A 20,079-nucleotide genomic window follows, 5' to 3' on the forward strand; every position below is an offset into this window, starting at 1 on the left:
CCATTTTTTGCTGCAGATCTATCATGGTCATTTTATACCGAAACCGGCAATCTGTTAAAAAAAGTATTTGACCATAGACGTTAATGAAAAGAAACTTATCGACGCATAGATGTTGAAACATGTCTTGGTAAATATAAAAATAAACTAATTGTGTTTGCATAAGGCTGATTTCCCAAACAACCCAGTTTTTAAGCCCCTCAAACACGGAAGAACATAAAGAGGAGCTTCAAACCCTAGTAAAACAATAAATAAAGCGTAATGAAAAGCACTACAGACTACTTTCCATTATGGTCTATTTATTGTTGTGAGTCTGTAGACAATCTGCGAGTGTATTTATGTTTTTTCCCATTTTTTGCTGCAGATCTATCATGGTCATTTTATACCGAAACCGGCAATCTGTTAAAAAAAGTATTTGACCATAGACGTTAATGAAAAGAAACTTATCGACGCATAGATGTTGAAACATGTCTTGGTAAATATAAAAATAAACTAATTGTGTTTGCATAAGGCTGATTTCCCAAACAACCCAGTTTTTAAGCCCCTCAAACACGGAAGAACATAAAGAGGAGCTTCAAACCCTAGTAAAACAATAAATAAAGCGTAATGAAAAGCACTACAGACTACTTTCCATTATGGTCTATTTATTGTTGTGAGTCTGTAGACAATCTGCGAGTGTATTTATGTTTTTTCCCATTTTTTGCTGCAGATCTATCATGGTCATTTTATACCGAAACCGGCAATCTGTTAAAAAAAGTTTTTGACCATAGACGTTAATGAAAAGAAACTTATCGACGCATAGATGTTGAAACATGTCTTGGTAAATATAAAAATAAACTAATTGTGTTTGCATAAGGCTGATTTCCCAAACAACCCAGTTTTTAAGCCCCTCAAACACGGAAGAACATAAAGAGGAGCTTCAAACCCTAGTAAAACAATAAATAAAGCGTAATGAAAAGCACTACAGACTACTTTCCATTATGGTCTATTTATTGTTGTGAGTCTGTAGACAATCTGCGAGTGTATTTATGTTTTTTTCCCATTTTTTGCTGCAGATCTATCATGGTCATTTTATACCGAAACCGGCAATCTGTTAAAAAAAGTTTTTGACCATAGACGTTAATGAAAAGAAACTTATCGACGCATAGATGTTGAAACATGTCTTGGTAAATATAAAAATAAACTAATTGTGTTTGCATAAGGCTGATTTCCCAAACAACCCAGTTTTTAAGCCCCTCAAACACGGAAGAACATAAAGAGGAGCTTCAAACCCTAGTAAAACAATAAATAAAGCGTAATGAAAAGCACTACAGACTACTTTCCATTATGGTCTATTTATTGTTGTGAGTCTGTAGACAATCTGCGAGTGTATTTATGTTTTTTCCCATTTTTTGCTGCAGATCTATCATGGTCATTTTATACCGAAACCGGCAATCTGTTAAAAAAAGTATTTGACCATAGACGTTAATGAAAAGAAACTTATCGACGCATAGATGTTGAAACATGTCTTGGTAAATATAAAAATAAACTAATTGTGTTTGCATAAGGCTGATTTCCCAAACAACCCAGTTTTTAAGCCCCTCAAACACGGAAGAACATAAAGAGGAGCTTCAAACCCTAGTAAAACAATAAACAAAGCGTAATGAAAAGCACTACAGACTACTTTCCATTATGGTCTATTTATTGTTGTGAGTCTGTAGACAATCTGCGAGTGTATTTATGTTTTTTCCCATTTTTTGCTGCAGATCTATCATGGTCATTTTATACCGAAACCGGCAATCTGTTAAAAAAAGTTTTTGACCATAGACGTTAATGAAAAGAAACTTATCGACGCATAGATGTTGAAACATGTCTTGGTAAATATAAAAATAAACTAATTGTGTTTGCATAAGGCTGATTTCCCAAACAACCCAGTTTTTAAGCCCCTCAAACACGGAAGAACATAAAGAGGAGCTTCAAACCCTAGTAAAACAATAAACAAAGCGTAATGAAAAGCACTACAGACTACTTTCCATTATGGTCTATTTATTGTTGTGAGTCTGTAGACAATCTGCGAGTGTATTTATGTTTTTTCCCATTTTTTGCTGCAGATCTATCATGGTCATTTTATACCGAAACAGGCAATCTGTTAAAAAAAGTATTTGACCATAGACGTTAATGAAAAGAAACTTATCGACGCATAGATGTTGAAACATGTCTTGGTAAATATAAAAATAAACTAATTGTGTTTGCATAAGGCTGATTTCCCAAACAACCCAGTTTTTAAGCCCCTCAAACACGGAAGAACATAAAGAGGAGCTTCAAACCCTAGTAAAATGAGTAGCGTCTATTGTCAGCCTAACACAACACAGGCGGCCGCTATCGTGGAGTAACATCACTTCACGCAGTCTTCCTGGTCGTTGTCCGCCCCGGTAGCGAGGTACTTGGTTCAAGCCTTCCCTTAACTGAAGATTTTAGCCGGCACGGTAGCTCAGCGTGTTAGGTCAGAGAGCCGGCTGGCTTCTGTAATAAAAAACTGAGTGGAAGGATCAACCACCGAACTTGAACAGGATGTCTTGCGACGTCCGCAACGACCAAACACAACGATCAACAACGAACAAAAATGCAAAAAAAAAAAAAAAAGAGGTAGCTGAGTGGTCAGCGTGACAGACTGTCAATCCTAAGGGCCCGGGTTCGATTCCCGGCTGGGTCGGAAATTTTCTCCGCTCAGGGACTGGATGTTGTGGTGTCATCATCATCATTTCATCCCCATCGACGCGCAGATCGCCGAAGTGGCGTCAAATTAAAAGACCTGCACCAGGCGAACGGTCTACCCGACGGGAGGTCCTAGCCACACGACATTTCCATTTTTTTCCTGGTCGTTGTTCTTCAACTGCGCCTGCAAGACGCCTCAGTTGTCAGCAGTGATCGTTACACCTTGGAGAAGCCATTCGCGGTACGGCACACCGTTGCTGTTCCACGAGATTATCTTTTATCGGCGCGCACCGGTCTTTGTATGCGGAGTTGCTGCTTTGTTTGGGCTCGACCATTCCTTTCCTTCCCTTCTATTAGCTTAAAGACACCATTTATTATCAGCAGTAGCGATACAGAATAGGAATGGTCGGTGCAGCTCAAGGAGGTAATTGATGGCGAGCAAGTAGAGATGCACATCCGATTTTTGAACCTCGGCCATTGCATCCAAACGTCGCACGATGGTGGAATGATCACATTTGCCAGCCGGCCGCGGTGGTCTAACGGTTCTAGGCGCTGCAGTCCGGAACCGCGGGACTGCTACGGTCGCAGGTTCGAATCCTCCCTCGCGCATGCATGTGTGTGATGTCCTTAGGTTAGTTAGGTTTAAGTAGTTCTAAGTTCTAGGGCACTGATGACCTAAGATGTTAAGTCCCATAGTGCTCAGAGCCATTTGAACCATTTGAACCACATTTGCCATTTGTCAAGTACACTGACATGAATGAGATTTTCACTCTGCAGCGAGTGTGCGCTGATATGAAACTTCCTGGCAGATTGAAACTGTGTGCCCGACCGAGACTCGAACTCGGGACCTTTGCCTTTCGCGGGCAAGTGCTCTACTATCTGAGCTACCGAAGCACGACTCACGGCCGGTCATCACAGCTTTACTTCTGCCAGTACCTCGTCTCCTACCTTCCAAACTTTACAGAAGCTCTCCTGCGAACCTTGCAGAACTAGCACTCCTGAAAGAAAGGATACTGCGTAGACATGGCTTACGAAGCTAGGAGACGAGGTACTGGCAGAAGTAAGGCTGTGAGTACCGGGCGTGAGTCGTGCTTCGGTAGCTCAGATGGTAGAGCACTTGCCCGCGAAAGGCAAAGGTGCCGAGTTCGAGTCTTGGTCGGGCACACAGTTTTAATCTGCCAGGAAGTTTCACACTGACATGGATCATTGAGAATTAATGCATTCAGACGATCTTCATGACATTCCTAAGATCTTCCTGAACGTGGAGACTAACTAACATCTACATCTACATGGATACTCTGCAAAATACATTTAAGTGCCTGGCGAAGGGTTCATCGAACCACCTTCACAATTCTCTCTTATTCCAATCTCGTATAGCGCGCGGAAAGAGCGAACACCTATATCTTTCCGTACGAGCTCTGATTTCCCTTATTTTATCGTGGTGATCGTTCCTCCCTATGTAGGTCGGTGTCAACAAAATATTTTTGCATTCGGAGGCGAAAGTTGGTGATTGTAATTTTGTGAGAAGATCCCGTCGCAACGAAAACCGCCTTTCTTTTAATGATTTCCATCGGAAATCCTGTATCATTTCTGTGACACTCTCTCACATATTTCGCGATAATACAAAACGTGCTGCCTTTATTTGAACTTTTTCGATGTACGCCGTCAGTCCTACCTCGTAAGGATCCCACACCGCGCAGCAGTATTCTAAAAGGGGACGGACAAGCGTAGCGTAGGCAGACTCCTTAGTAAGTCTGTCACATTTTCTAAGTGTCCTGCCAATAAAACGCAGTCTTTGATCAGCCTCCCCCACAATATTTCTATGTGTTTCTTCTAATTTAAGTTATTCGAAATTTAAATGCCTGGGTATTTAGTAGAATATACGGCTTTTATATTAGACTGATATATCCTCTAACCGAAGTTTAACGAGATCCTTTTAGCACTCATGTGGATGACCTCGGACTTTTCGTTATTTAGGGTCAACTCCCACTTTTCGTACCATTCCGATATTTCTTCTAAATCGTTTTGCAATTTGTTTCGATCTTCTGATGACTTTATTGGTCGATAAACGACAGCGTTATCTGCAAACAACCGAAGTCGGCTGCTCAGATTGTCTCCCAAATCGTTTATAGAGATAAGGAACAGCGAAGGACCTATAACACCATCTTGGGGAACGCCAGAAATCAGTTCTGTTGTACTCAATGACTTTCCGTCAGTTACTACGAACTGTGACCTCTCTGACAGGAAATCACAAATCCAGTCACATGACTGAGACGATATTCCATAAGCATGCAATTTCACTACCAGCCGCTTGTGTGCTACAGTGTCAAAAGCCTTTCGGAAATCTAGAAATACGGAATCGATCTGAAATCCCTTTGCAATAACGCTCAACACTTCATGTGAATAAAGAGCTAGTTGTGTTTCACAGGAACGATGTTTTCTAAACCCATGTTGAGTGTGTGTCAAGAAACAGTTTTCTTCGAGATAATTCATAATGTTTGAACGCGTCTTGAATATTGGTGTGACCTGTGCAACTTTCCAGTCTTTGGGTACGGATCTTGGGTGGTTCAAAATGTCTCTGAGCACTATGGGACCAAACTTCTGAGGTCATTAGTCCCCTAGAACTTAGAACTACGTAAACCTAACTAACCTAAGGACATCACACACATTCATTCCCGAGGCAGCAGGATTCGAACCTGCGACCGTAAGGGTCGCGCGGTTCCGGACTGTAGACCCTAGAAGATCTCGGGTGGAGCGAACGGTTGTATATGATTGTTAAGTATGGAGCTAATGCACCAGCATACTCCGAAAGGAACCCAATAGGTATACAGTCCGGACCAGAAGACTTGTTTTATTAAGTGATTTAAGTTGCTTCACTACTCCGAGGATATTTACTTCTACGTTACTCATATTGGCAGCTGTTCTCAATTCAAATTTTGGAATATTTAGTCTTCCTTTGTGAAGGCATTTCGGAGGGTTGTGTGTAGAAACTGCTTTGGAAGCACTGTCTTCGATAGTATTGCTATCGCGCAGAGAAGGCATTGATTGTTACTTGCCGCTAACATACTTCACATACGACCAGAATCTCTTTCGATTTTCTGCCAGGTGTCGAGACAAAGTTTCGTTGTGGAAACTGTTATAGGCATCTCGCATTGAAGCACGCGCTAAATTTCGAGCTTCTGTAAAAGATCGCCAGTCTTGGGGAATTTGAGTGAGAACCATTCCCCTTAAAACGAGAAAACCATTTTCCTGCCGTGCTCTGTCTAACGGCATTACTACGAACTATGACACACGGCGGAAATACACTCCTGGAAATGGAAAAAAGAACACATTGACACCGGTGTGTCAGACCCACCATACTTGCTCCGGACTCTGCGAGAGGGCTGTACAGGCAATGATCACACGCACGGCACAGCGGACACACCAGGAACCGCGGTGTTGGCCGTCGAATGGCGCTAGCTGCGCAGCATTTGTGCACCGCCGCCGTCAGTGTCAGCCAGTTTGCCGTGGCATACGGAGCTCCATCGCAGTCTTTAACACTGGTAGCATGCCGCGACAGCGTGGACGTGAACCGTATGTGCAGTTGACGGACTTTGAGCGAGGGCGTATAGTGGGCATGCGGGAGGCCGGGTGGACGTACCGCCGAATTGCTCAACACGTGGGGCGTGAGGTCTCCACAGTACATCGATGTTGTCGCTAGTGGTCGGCGGAAGGTGCACGTGCCCGTCGACCTGGGACCGGACCGCAGCGACGCACGGATGCACGCCAAGACCGTAGGATCCTACGCAGTACCGTAGGGGACCGCACCGCCACTTCCCAGCAAATTAGGGACACTGTTGCTCCTGGGGTATCGGCGAGGACCATTCGCAACCGTCTCCATGAAGCTGGGCTACGGTCCCGCACACCGTTAGGCCGTCTTCCGCTCACGCCCCAACATCGTGCAGCCCGCCTCCAGTGGTGTCGCGACAGGCGTGAATGGAGGGACGAATGGAGACGTGTCGTCTTCAGCGATGAGAGTCGCTTCTGCCTTGGTGCCAATGATGGTCGTATGCGTGTTTGGCGCCGTGCAGGTGAGCGCCACAATCAGGACTGCATACGACCGAGGCACACAGGGCCAACACCTGGCATCATGGTGTGGGGAGCGATCTCCTACACTGGCCGTACACCACTGGTGATCGTCGAGGGGACACTGAATAGTGCACGGTACATCCAAACCGTCATCGAACCCATCGTTCTACCATTCCTGTACCGGCAAGGGAACTTGCTGTTCCAACAGGACAATGCACGTCCGCATGTATCCCGTGCCACCCAACGTGCTCTAGAAGGTGTAAGTCAACTACCCTGGCCAGCAAGATCTCCGGATCTGTCCCCCATTGAGCATGTTTGGGACTGGATGAAGCGTCGTCTCACGCGGTCTGCACATCCAGCACGAACGCTGGTCCAACTGAGGCGCCAGGTGGAAATGGCATGGCAAGCCGTTCCACAGGACTACATCCAGCATCTCTACGATCGTCTCCATGGGAGAATAGCAGCCTGCATTGCTGCGAAAGGTGGATATACACTGTACTAGTGCCGACATTGTGCATGCTCTGTTGCCTGTGTCTATGTGCCTGTGGTTCTGTCAGTGTGATCATGTGATGTATCTGACCCCAGGAATGTGTCAATAAAGTTTCCCCTTCCTGGGACAATGAATTCACGGTGTTCTTATTTCAATTTCCAGGAGTGTATTTCTGGCTACCTCCGCTGCTGTCAGTCATCTATTGAACTCGACCAGAAGAATCTGTCGGAAATGTTCCGACTTCCCCACTTGGCACTCTCATTTCCTAGCGTCCACACCTCCACTCACTATCTCCAAATGACAAAATGACTACTCAGATAGTAACGGTGAACTACAAATAAAAAGTAACAGTCAATAAACAAACCCATGGCAACCGAAATACCACCCTGCAAATAAAAACGCTACAAATTTATACAGCTGTCACGGTGATGCACGAAGATATGCATATATTTTAATGTGTTATTCTACAAGTAAAACTAGCGAAGAACGTTCGTATAAACATAAGTCCCGAAATGTTTAATTCTGAGTTACGGCTAATAAAAGATTTTGCTAAATTTCAAGCATAATCTTTTATTAGCCGTAACTCCGAAACTAAACATTTTTGCGGACCTATGTTTATATGCCTTTTTTTCTTTAGTTTTACTTGCAGAATGAAAAATTAAAATAACTTCGTGAATCACCCTGTATATATAAATAAATAAATTTAAATAAATTGTTAATAATTATGATCGGCTATCCTTCTGAAGAGGATACCTTTAGGGGTACTGAAATCTCCTCAAGGTTTTTACACCTAGTTTATGCAGCCGATTGTCTGTATACTGTAATCACTGAAAATTTATTTTCGGTTGTTGTGGTGGGCGATGTTTAAAATTGGGATTTCTACCTTCATAAGTACAAAGGCTTTTAACAAATACAAAGGTATCAGAGAAAAAGTCCTTAACACAGATGGTTTTGCTTCTTAGGAACAGAGCTTTACCGGTATTGAAGCCTGTTCAAAGTTTTTGCAGTAAGCTAATGTAACCGACTGGCTCTATACTGTATTCACTGCAAAAAGGACATAGACATTTATCTTCGTACCGATTATTGGCGTTTTCCAGCCGTTTTATTATTTTAAGTTATGTTCACCAGTTATTGAACTGGTAAGAAAAATGTACCTTTAGTCAGTTGGTGATACTGCGCTATGGTCATGGTGCAAGGTACTTTGTAATAGCCATTTACAATATGGCAACACAGATAACAATGTAGGGATGTTGTCGGGGTCTTCAGTCCTGAGACTGGTTTGATGCAGCTCTCCATGCTACTCTAACCTGTGCAAGCCCCTTCATCTCTCAGTATCTACTGCAAGCTACATCCTTCTGAATCTGCTTAGTGTATTCATCTCTTAGTCTCCCTCTTCCATTTTTAGCCCCCCCCCCTTTCCTCCCCTCCCACACACACGTCCGTCGAATAGTAAACTCACGACCCGTTGATGTCTCAGGATGTGTCATATCAATCGATCCCTTCTTTTGGTGAAATTGTTCCACAAGTTTCTTGTCTCCCCAATTCTGTCCTGTACCCCCTCATTAGTTACATGATCGAATGATCGACCCATCTAAACTACATTCTTTTGCTTCATATATATATATATATATATATATATATATATATATATATATATATATATATATATATATATATATATATACAGGGTGTTTCAAAAATGACCGGTATATTTGAAACGGCAATAAAAACTAAACGAGCAGCGATAGTAATATACCGTTTGTTGCAATATGCTTGGGACAACAGTACATTTTCAGGCAGACAAACTTTCGAAATTACAGTAGTTACAATTTTCAACAACAGATGGCGCCGCGGTCTGGGAAACTCTATAGTACGATATTTTCCACATATCCACCATGCGTAGCAATAATATGGCGTAGTCTCTGAATGAAATTACCCGAAACCTTTGACAACGTGTCTGGCGGAATGGCTTCACATGCAGATGAGATGTACTGCTTCAGCTGTTCAACTGTTTCTGGATTCTGGCGGTACACCTGGTCTTTCACGTGTCCCCACAGAAAGAAGTCACAGGGGTTCATGTCTGGCGAATAGGGAGGCCAATCCACGCCGCCTCCTGTATGTTTCGGATAGCCCAAAGCAATCACACGATCATCGAAATATTCATTCAGGAAATTAAAGACGTCGGCCGTGCGATGTGGCCGGGCACCATCTTGCATAAACCACGAGGTGTTCGCAGTGTCGTCTAAGGCAGTTTGTACCGCCACGAATTCACGAAGAATGTCCAGATAGCGTGATGCAGTAATCGTTTCGGATCTGAAAAATGGGCCAATGATTCCTTTGGAAGAAATGGCGGCCCAGACCAGTACTTTTTGAGGATGCAGGGACGATGGGACTGCAACATGGGGCTTTTCGGTTCCCCATATGCGCCAGTTCTGTTTATTGAAGAAGCCGTCCAGGTAAAAATAAGCTTCGTCAGTAAACCAAATGCTGCCCACATGCATATCGCCATCATCAATCCTGTGCACTATATCGTTAGCGAATATCTCTCGTGCAGCAATGGTAGCGGCGCTGAGGGGTTGCCGCGTTTGAATTTTGTATGGATAGAGGTGTAAACTCTGGCACACGAGACGATACGTGGACGTTGGCGTCATTTGGACCGCAGCTGCAACACGGCGAACGGAAACCCGAGGCCGCTGTCGGATCACCCGCTGCACTAGCTGCGCGTTGCCCTCTGTGGTTGCCGTACACGGTCGCCCTACGTTTCCAGCACGTTCATCCGTCACGTTCCCAGTCCGTTGAAATTTTTCAAACAGATCCTTTATTGTATCGCTTTTGGGTCCTTTGGTTACATTAAACCTCCGTTGAAAACTTCGTCTTGTTGCAACAACACTGTGTTCTAGGCGGTGGAATTCCAACACCAGAAAAATCCTCTGTTCTAAGGAATAAACCATGTTGTCCACAGCACACTTGCACGTTGTGAACAGCACACGCTTACAGCAGAAAGACGACGTACAGAATGGCGCACCCACAGACTGCGTTGTCTTCTATATCTTTCACATCACTTGCAGCGCCATCTGTTGTTGAAAATTGTAACTACTGTAATTTCGAAAGTTTGTCCGCCTGAAAATGTACTGTTGTCCCAAGCATATTGCAACAAACGGTGTATTTCTATCGCTGCTCGTTTAGTTTTTATTGCCGTTTCAAATATACCGGTCATTTTTGAAACACCCTATATATATATATATATATATATATATATATATATATATATATATATATATATATATATATATATAAAAGAGGAGAAACGTTGTTACCAAACGTCTCGAACAGTACTTGACCGAATTACTTCAAAGTTCTTTGCCCATTTACTTCAAACTTGTACGTTCGTATGAAACAATGAGGAAAAGTAATGAAAAATTAAATGCCTAGCACTCGAAATGTATCTTGGCAAACTAAATATCGATAGACACTTTTACCGACAGAGTCAAAGTCAGTGCTCCTTCACATTTTCATTAATAACTGTGAACTCTAGTGTACTTGTATTCCAAATCACCGCTCCATTATGAACTGTCTTCGTTCTCCTATTTGGCTTAAGAAACGCACATTACTTTTAATCCCATCTGCGTATAGAACGTGAAGTGATTTACGATAAATTGTTACATCGTACAAATCTTCACTATACAAATGTTTTCACAAACAACAATTTAACATAACAAAATACACTCATAAATAGTTCACATATGTTTACACGCATGTATGAAAGAACAGATCCTGTCGACAATCCGCTGCTGTACGAAATACTTCGAAATTAATTCAATGACAATGAATTCCATGAAATAACCTGTTTTAGATGTAGACATACTACCCAACAGTGGTACATAAAAATTTCTGCCAGGAGTCGAACCCGTATTTTCCACTTACCGGGAGCATTCGCCTTAAAAACTTCGGCTATCCGTGCACGGTCCCCAGACCGACTGAAACTTCCGTATGCTACACTATGTACATCATTTTATCGTACTCCGCTAAACTCTGCTGCGATGAAAAGAGGTAAACAGTGTGCCCTATGGAAGTTTAGGTCGGTCTGGGGCGCGAGCACGGATAGCCGAAGTTTTTAAAGCGAGCTCGCCCGATAAGTGGGAAATACGGGTTCGAACTGCGTACGGGCATACGTCGCTATTGGGTTGCAGAGGATGCCGCGGTCAGTGAAGTAATTTCGAAATTCACATGTGTATTAACAAAAGTAGGGCAGTGTGTACAGTGTTTTTCCTAAGAGTCATCACGCATATTTTCTCTGTTATTTCTGTAGTTACGTGCAACTCGATTCTGCTATGTGTAGCTGGAGCCAGCCCGAACAAATACTACTCCCCACGACTTCCATGTGCGCCCCACTGCCGGTTTGTTTGTCGGTAACATGAAAGTGATTTTTAAAGTCAACCTTTACGTACTCACTCGATAGAGCAGTCCCAGATTACTCTAGTGCGGTATTCGCTTTACCGATCTGTATTAGCAGAAACAGTAAAACTCGAAGAGAACATCTACATCTACATCTACATACATACTCCGCAATCCACCATAAGGTGCGTGGCGGAGGGTACCTCGTACCACAACTAGCATATACTCTCCCTGTTCCACTCCCAAACAGAACGAGGGAAAAATGAGTGCCTATATGGCTCTGTTCGAGCCCTAATCTCTCTTATCTTATCTCTGTGGTCTTTCCGCGAAATGTAAATTGGCGGCAGTAAAATTGTACTGCAGTCAGCCTCAAATGCTGTTTATCTAAATTTCCTCAGTACCGATTCACGAAAAGAACGCCACCTTTCCTCTAGAGACTCCCACCCGAGTTCCTGAAGCATTTCCGTAACACTCGCGTGATGATCAAACCTACCAGTAACAAATCTAGCAGCCCGCCTCTGAATTGCTTCTATGTCCTCCCTCAATCCGACCTGATAGGGATCCCAAACGCTCGAGCAGTACTCAAGAATAGGTCGTATTAGTGTTTTATAAGTAGTCTCCTTTACAGATGAACCACATCTTCCCAAAATTCTACCAATGAACCGAAGACGACTATCCGCCTTCCCCACAACTGCCATTACAAGCTTGTCCCACTTTATATCTCTCTGCAATGTTACGCCCAAATATTTAATCGACGTGACTGTGTCAAGCGCTACACTACTAATGGAGTATTCAAACATTACGGGATTCTTTTTCCTATTCATCTGCATTAATTTACATTTATCTATACTTAGAGATAGCTGCCATTCTTTACACCAATCACAAATCCTGTCCAAGTCATCTTGTATCCTCTTACAGTCACTCAACGACGACTCCTTCCCGTACACCACAGCATCATCAGCAAACAGCCGTACATTGCTATCCACCCTATACAAAAGATCATTTATGTAGATAGAAAACATTGCCGGCCGCGGTGGTCTAGCGGTTCTAGGCGCTCAGTCCGGAACCGCGCGACTGCAACGGTCGTAGGTTCGAATCCTGCCTCGGGCATGGATACGTGTGATGTCCTTAGGTTAGTTAGGTTGAAGTAGTTCTAAGTCCTAGGGGACTGATGACCACAGATGTTTAGTCCCATAGTGCTCTGAGCCATTTGAACCATTTGATAGAAAACAAAAGCGGACCTACATGGTGAAGCGAATGCTCGGATGGAACTCATGTTAATGCGTAACTATCTGCTCTGGTTAGACGATGTGCTATGGTTAACGCCATTTGTCTTGAGTTAAAAGCGTTTTTCGTATATTGCGTGTCCATTCTAACAGTTGGCAGACGCATTTTCTCTAGTGTTTTGGTAGGTATTTGCAATTTAGTTTTTCAATGTGAAGCTGCTAACTAATATTCAGCATATCTTTCATGTCACGCACAGTGTCGACGGGAACGTTATCGAACATACTCTCACTGAATTTCCTTGAGACAGAGAAGTTGCTGTCCATGCATCAGAAAGCATCGCTCCTGCGCAACGCAACTCGCCCTCTTTTCACCTGATATCTCGAGTACCGTGGATTAAGGGTATCAGACGGATGCCATATTCCTTGACTTCCGGAAATCGTTTGACTCGGTGCCTCACTGCAGACTCCTAACTAAGGAACGAGCATATGGGATTGATTCTCCAATATGTGAGTGACTCGAAGACTTCTTAAGTAATAGAACCCAGTACGTTGTCCTCGATGGTGAGTGTTCATCGGAGGTGAGGGTATCATCTGGAGTGCCCCAGGGAAGTGTGGTAGGTACGCTGTTGTTTTCTATCTACATAAATGATCTTTTGGATAGGGTGGATAGCAATGTGCGGCTGTTTGCTGATGATGCTGTGGTGTACGGGAAGGTGTCGTCCTTGAGTGACTGTGGGATACACGATGACTTGGACAGGATATGTGACTGGTGTAAAGAATGGCAGCTATCTCTAAATATAGGTAAATGTAAATTAATGCAGATGAATAGGAGAAAGAATCCCGTTATGTTTGAATACTCCATTAGCAGTGTAGCGCTTGACACACTCGCGTCGATTAAATATTTGGGCGTAACATTGCAGAGAGGTATAAAGTGGGACAAGCTTGTAATGGCAGTTGTGGGGAAGGCGGATAGTCGTTTTCGGTTCATTGGTAGAATTTTGGGAAGATGTGGTTCATCTGTAAAGGAGACCGCTTATAAAACACTAATACGACCTATTCTTGAATACTGCTCGGGCGTTTGGGATCCCTATCAGGTCGGAATGAGGGAGGACATAGAAGCAATTCAGAGGCAGGGCTGCTAGATTTGTTACTGGTAGGTTTGATCATCACGCGAGTGTTACGGTAATGCTTGAGGAACTCGGGTGGGAGTCTCTAGAGGAAAAGAAGCGTTCTTTTCGTGAATCGCTACTGAGGAAATTTAGATAAACAGCATTTGAGGCTGACTGCAGTATAGTTTTACTGCCGCCAACTTACATTTCGCGGAAAGACCACAAAGATAAGATAAGAGAGATTAGGGCTCGTACAGAGCCATATAGGCACTCATTTTTCCCTAGTTCTGTTTGGGAGTGGAACAGGGAGAGTATATGCTAGTTGTGGTACGAGGTACCCTCCGCCACGCACCTTATGGTGGATTGCGGAGTATGTATGTAGATGTAGATGATCAGCATGTGAGTCACCTCGGTTCAGCATGCGCCCTGTTGCCTAACAGACACAGGGTCCGCCACGGGCCTAGTTTCTGTCAGTGCGTGATGGCATCGACGAGTACAAGACGCGTATGGCGTCCTGTGGTATAGTCATCCACGCTGTATTGGCCTGGTCTCAAAGTTGACCAGTGTTTGCTTGGCGCTGCGTCACAGCGCTGCACCCGTCGTTTCGCCATGTCCCACACATTTCCAATTGGCACAAGTCTGGTGATATTGGCGGGCCACGGCAAAAGGCTGACGTCCTGTAACACCGAGAACTCACGTGTTCGTGCAGCAGCATATGGTCGCGCATTGTCTTGCTGAAAAATGTCTTCTGGCGTGTTGTACAGAAAGGGGGTTTTCCCTCGTTCTGTTTGGGAGTGGAACAGGGAGAGAAGATGCTAGTTGTGGTACCAGGTACACTCCGCCAGTTTTTAGTTGGTCTCGGATTTTGGATGCCTTATCATTAACATTGACTTACAAACTGCATCGCTCACTCCTCCCGAACAGGCCATGAAGGCCCAACTGCACCGTCCGACCGCCGTATCATCCTCAGCCCACAGGCGTCCGTGGATTGCGGAGTATGTAAGTAGATGTAGATGTAGATGTAGATGTAGATGTATGCCTGTGAATCTGTCACATGAAGTGTACACCAGGGTCGTAGCGACCTTCAATCCCTTCTGTAGTAACTAACTGAAATCAGAATATTTTATTAAGAAATTTGACCCTCCTCCACGAAACTCATTTCATTTCACCTCTCTCATGTGCTTCTCTCTATTTTTGCCGCAGTGGTAACACCGGTTCCCGTCAGATCACCGAAGTTAAGCGCAGTCGGGCTAGGCTAGAGCTTGGATGGGTGACCATCAGGTCTGCCGAGCGCTGTCGGCAAGCGGGCTGCACTCAGCCTTTGCGAGGCAAACTGAGGGGCTACTTGACTGAGGAGTAGCGGCTCCGGCCTGAGACACTGACATACGGCCAGGAGAGCGGTGTGCTGACCACGTGCCCCTCCGTGACCGCATGCAGTGACGCCTGTGGGCTGAGGATGATACGGCGGTCGGACGGTGCAGTTGGGCCTTCATGGCCTGTTCGGGAGGAGTGAGCGATGCAGTTTGTAAGTCAATGTTAATGATAAGGCATCCAAAATCCGAGACCAACGAAAAACTGCCATGGAATGATTTCAGTGGAGACCCTGAAAGATCTAGAACCAAAGACTTTATTTGTAACTGAATGATGATGCTATTCTTTTAATAAAATGCAGATCTTACACGAATATTTTGAGGAGTTCTCAATTATTCATAAATCCGTTCATTCATTATTTCCACATTCTTGAAATATGGACTACAGTGTCGTTGGCAGTTCTGTTCTGTTAGGTACAGCTGTGTTCCAACAATTACGATTCTTACTGTGCACGACTATTTTTTTCATCACTGCCTGAAGATTCGGCTGTTTGATCAGTTTCACCATTGTCAATAACTGCTGCATGAGCAATAGCTTCAGAATCAACTTTCATCATGAAAATCACTTACGTAACTTTCACAATTGAGTTCTTCTTAACAATGCTTCCCACACAGAATCTTGACGTAATAAAATGTCACTCCTACGTGCCATTGCATCAGAATATTGTGTAATGATATTGGACCCTCGTGTACTAAACTCATTTCATTTCACCCCTCTCATGTACTTTTTTAATCGATGTTAGGGTTAAGACATCTAAAATCCGAGACTAAGTGAAAACTGTCATGGAAAAATTTCAATGGAGAAACTTCAAAGCGATCCAGAGCTAGAGACACTTTACTTTACACTCAGCAACGTAACAGTTACACGGTGTGTACACCAGGGTCACAGTGACCCATAAAGAAATATTTATGTAAAATTAATTATATACCGGGTGATCAAAAAGTCAGTATAAATTTGAAAACTGAATAAATGGCGAAATAATGTAGATAGAGAGGTACAAATTGACACACATGCTTGGAATGACATGGCGTTTTACTCGTATTAGAACCAAAAAAATACAAAAGTTCAAAAAAATGTCCTACAGATGGCGCTTCATCTGATCAGAATAGCAATAATTAGCATAGCAAATTAAGACAAACCAAAGATGATGTTCTTTACAGGAAAAGCTCAACATGTCCACAATGATTCCTCAACAATAGCTGTAGTCGAGGAATAATGTGAACAGCACTGTAAAGCATGTCCAGAGTTATGGTGAGGCATTGGATGTTGTCTTTCGGCATCCCTAGAGATGTCGGTCGATCACGATACACTTGCGACTTCAGGTAACCCCAAAGCCAATAATCGCACGGACTGAGGTCTGGGGACCTGCGAGCCCAAGCATGACGAAAGTGGCGGCTGAGCACACGATCGTCACCAAACGACGCGCGCAAGAGATCTTTCACGCGTCTAGCAATATGGAGCGGAACGCCATCCTGCATAAACATCGTAGTTTCCAGCAGGTGTTTATCAACCAGGCTGGGGATGGTGCAATTCTGCAATATATCGGCGTACCTCTCACCCGTCACGGTAGCAGTTTTGCTGTCCAGCACCTTCTGTCGGACATTTTGTGAACTTTGTTTTTTTCTTTGTTCTAATAAAACCCCATGTCATTCCAAACATGTATGTCAATTTTTACATCTCTATCTACATTATTCCGTGGTTTATTAAGTTTTCCAATTTATACTGACTTTTTGATCACCCATTATATATGAAGGTAGCAACTATTCTCGAAAGAACAGATACCATTGATGACCGTACAGCTTCTCTAGAATAAATGATAATCAATTGAATCCCTCAGCTGCCGACAGGTGTTGTCGATATACCTTGCTGGGGACAGCTGAAAATGTGTGCCCCGACCGGGACTCGAACCCGGGTTCTCCTGCTTACAGAGCAGATGCTCTATCCATCTTTTTTTATCGTTGTGTTTGGTCGTTGCGGACGTCGCAAGACATCCTGTTCAAGTTCGGTGGTTGATCCTTCCACTCAGTTTTTTATTACAGAGGCCAACCGGCTTTCTGACCAAACACGCTGAGCCACCGTGCCGGCATCTGAGCCACTGAGGACACAGATGAATAGCGCGACTGCAGGGACTTATCCGTTGCACGCTTCCCATGAGACCCACATTCCCAACTGTCCACAACCTACATACGAACAGTTACTTTCTTTTCTTTCTTTCTTTCACCAGTTCCATTTCCCGCACTGACGCAGGGTCGGCATTGTTAGGAACGGATTTGGCAAGGTTAGTGGAAAGGAGTGGCCGGATCCCATTCCTGCCACCAACCCATACCCCCCGGGATGCAATTAGTGTACCCCAGGTGTCTGCGTCGAGTGTAATTAATGGAATAGAGCGAGTGTGTTCAGATGTCTGTGAGTCGTGTAACTGAGGCGGAACGTGGGGACCAGCCCGGTATTCACATAACGGGACGTGGAAAACCGCCTGAAAACCACATCCAGACTGGCCAGAACGCCGACCGACGACGGTAATCCGCCAGGCGGATTCGATCCGGGGCCGGCGCGCCTACCCGAGTCCAGGAAGCAGTGCATTAGCGCTCTTGGCTACATACGAACAGTTACTATCTTCATCTATATTGTTAAATGCTACCCCTCTTACGGGAATCGTCACCTTAGTGTGTGCGAGTAATGAGTGGATGGGAAAATAAATATTAGGATTGTGGACAGTTGGGAATGTGGGTCTCACGGGAAGCGTGCAAGGGATAAGTCCCTGCAGTCGCGCTATTAATCTGTGTCCTCGGTGGCTCAGATGGATAGAGCATCTGCCGTGTAAGCAGGAGACCCCAGGTTCAAGTCCCGGTCGGGGCACAGATTTTCAGCTGCCCCCATCGAGGTATATCAACACCTGCCGGCTGCTGAGGGTTTCAATTAATTATCATTCTAATTAATTAAACAACAACATATCACAATTTTAAACCCCTTCCCTCAACTACATCCAATTACATTGGTGGCAGCGGACTGTATATATGCAGTCCCTCATGCACAGTAAGAAATAAAAAAACTCCAGGTCAGAGTGACCCTGGTTTACACTTCTAGGCTGAAGAATATGACACACTCGTTTCTTTACGACTTTGCATTTGGAGTGCTGTAATCAAGGGATCCAATACCGAGGCGCCGTCTGTGGTGCCGACCACTGTGGTCTACAATAGCGATTTTAGAGGGGTTCGTTGCTTTCTGTTCCCAGCTGGGGCTGCCCCGTGCCGCGTCCATCAAGGAGGAAGAGGAGGGCAGCGGGAAGGGCACCGCCAGCGGCACGGAGGGCGAGGAGCGGCCGGAGGACGAGGAGGCGGAGGGCAAGGAGGACGTGGAGAGCCTGCTGCTGGCCACCTCCGCCTCTGGGCGCGGGGGCTCCACCAGGAGCAGCCGCAGCCGCGCCGCCGTCCTCAGGCTGCTGCTGGCGCGCATCTGCCGCTCGCACCGCTTCAAGAACCTCCAGGTGTGTGGGCGTGTCTCCCTGTCCAAAGTGTTTCCACAGCTGTCTTGAGATCTAGGTAACACTCGGTCCTGGCCTAACGAGATGGGCAGTGAATTTCCTGTAGGACTCACTGGTATCCAAGAACCTCCAGGTGCGTTTGTCTGTCCAAAGTGTTTCCACAGCTGTCTTGAGATCTAGGTAACACTCGGTCCTGGCCTAACGAGATGGGCAGTGAATTTCCTGTAGGACTCACTGGTATACAAGAACCTCCAGGTGCGTGTCTCTGTCCAAAGAGTTTCCACAGCTGTCTTGAGATCTAGCTAACACTCGGTCCTGGCCTAACGAGATGGGCGGCGAATTTCCTGTAGGACTCACAGGTATCCAAGAACCTCCAGGTGCGTATGTCTGTCCAAAGTATTTCCACAGCTGTCTTGAGATCTAGGTAACACTCGGTCCTGGCCTAACGAGATGGGCAGTGAATTTCCTGTAGGACTCACTGGTATCCAAGAACCTCCAGGTGCGTTTGTCTGTCCAAAGTGTTTCCACAGCTGTCTTGAGATCTAGGTAACACTCGGTCCTGGCCTAACGAGTAGGGCGGCGAATTTCCTGTAGGACACACTGGTATCCAAAAAACTCCAGGTGCGTGTCTCTGTCCAAAGTGTTTCCACAGCTGTCTTGAGATCTAGGTAACAGTCGGTCCTGGCCTAACGAGATGGGCAGTACATTTCCTGTAGGACTCACTGGTATCCAAGAGTGCTACATGGTCTCAGCAAGAACTCTTGGCAGACAACACCACGATTATCAGCACTGTCTGAAAATTCGCAAGCCCTGGCATCTTTCCTAGGACAGCGGGCAGTGATGATGATGATTAGTGTTTTAGGGCGCACAACAACGAGGTCCTCAGCGCCCGTTCCCAAAAGAAATGTTGACGAGTGCAGCCAAGATCTGTTAAACAAGGATCAATTCGGAGCAGATCTTTGAGAGAATTGGAAATGTTCAAATTACAAGATTGGACACAGCACATCAAAACAGCTATATAAAACTAAAAATAAAACAGCAGTATAAAACAGGTAAAAATAATTAACGGTGGCTGAGTGACCACTTACAAATAATGGGTGACCAAACCACTTTACAGCCCATTAAGATCTCAATCGCAATATTTTGGGAAGAAGTCCAGACATCACACAAAAACTTAAAACTCTAGCGACACTCGCCTCATTATTAGTTAAAGTAGAGGGCAGGTCTGGTGGGAAACTGAAATCT

General features: G+C 44.7%; 1 protein-coding gene across 1 annotated transcript in view; it reads left to right on the forward strand.

Annotated features, from left to right (window-relative positions):
* Positions 1–18,885, forward strand: part of LOC126108293 (uncharacterized) — an 875,321-nt gene extending 856,436 nt beyond the window's left edge. Inside the window, exon 4 of the mRNA XM_049913516.1 lies at positions 18,586–18,885. Within this exon, the coding sequence (XP_049769473.1) occupies positions 18,586–18,885 (300 nt within the window). The remainder of the gene's footprint in view (positions 1–18,585) is intronic.
* Positions 18,886–20,079: the final 1,194 nt, after the last annotated feature.

Source organism: Schistocerca cancellata, chromosome 11 (genome assembly GCF_023864275.1).
Source record: "Schistocerca cancellata isolate TAMUIC-IGC-003103 chromosome 11, iqSchCanc2.1, whole genome shotgun sequence".
Lineage (NCBI taxonomy): Eukaryota > Metazoa > Arthropoda > Insecta > Orthoptera > Acrididae > Schistocerca > Schistocerca cancellata.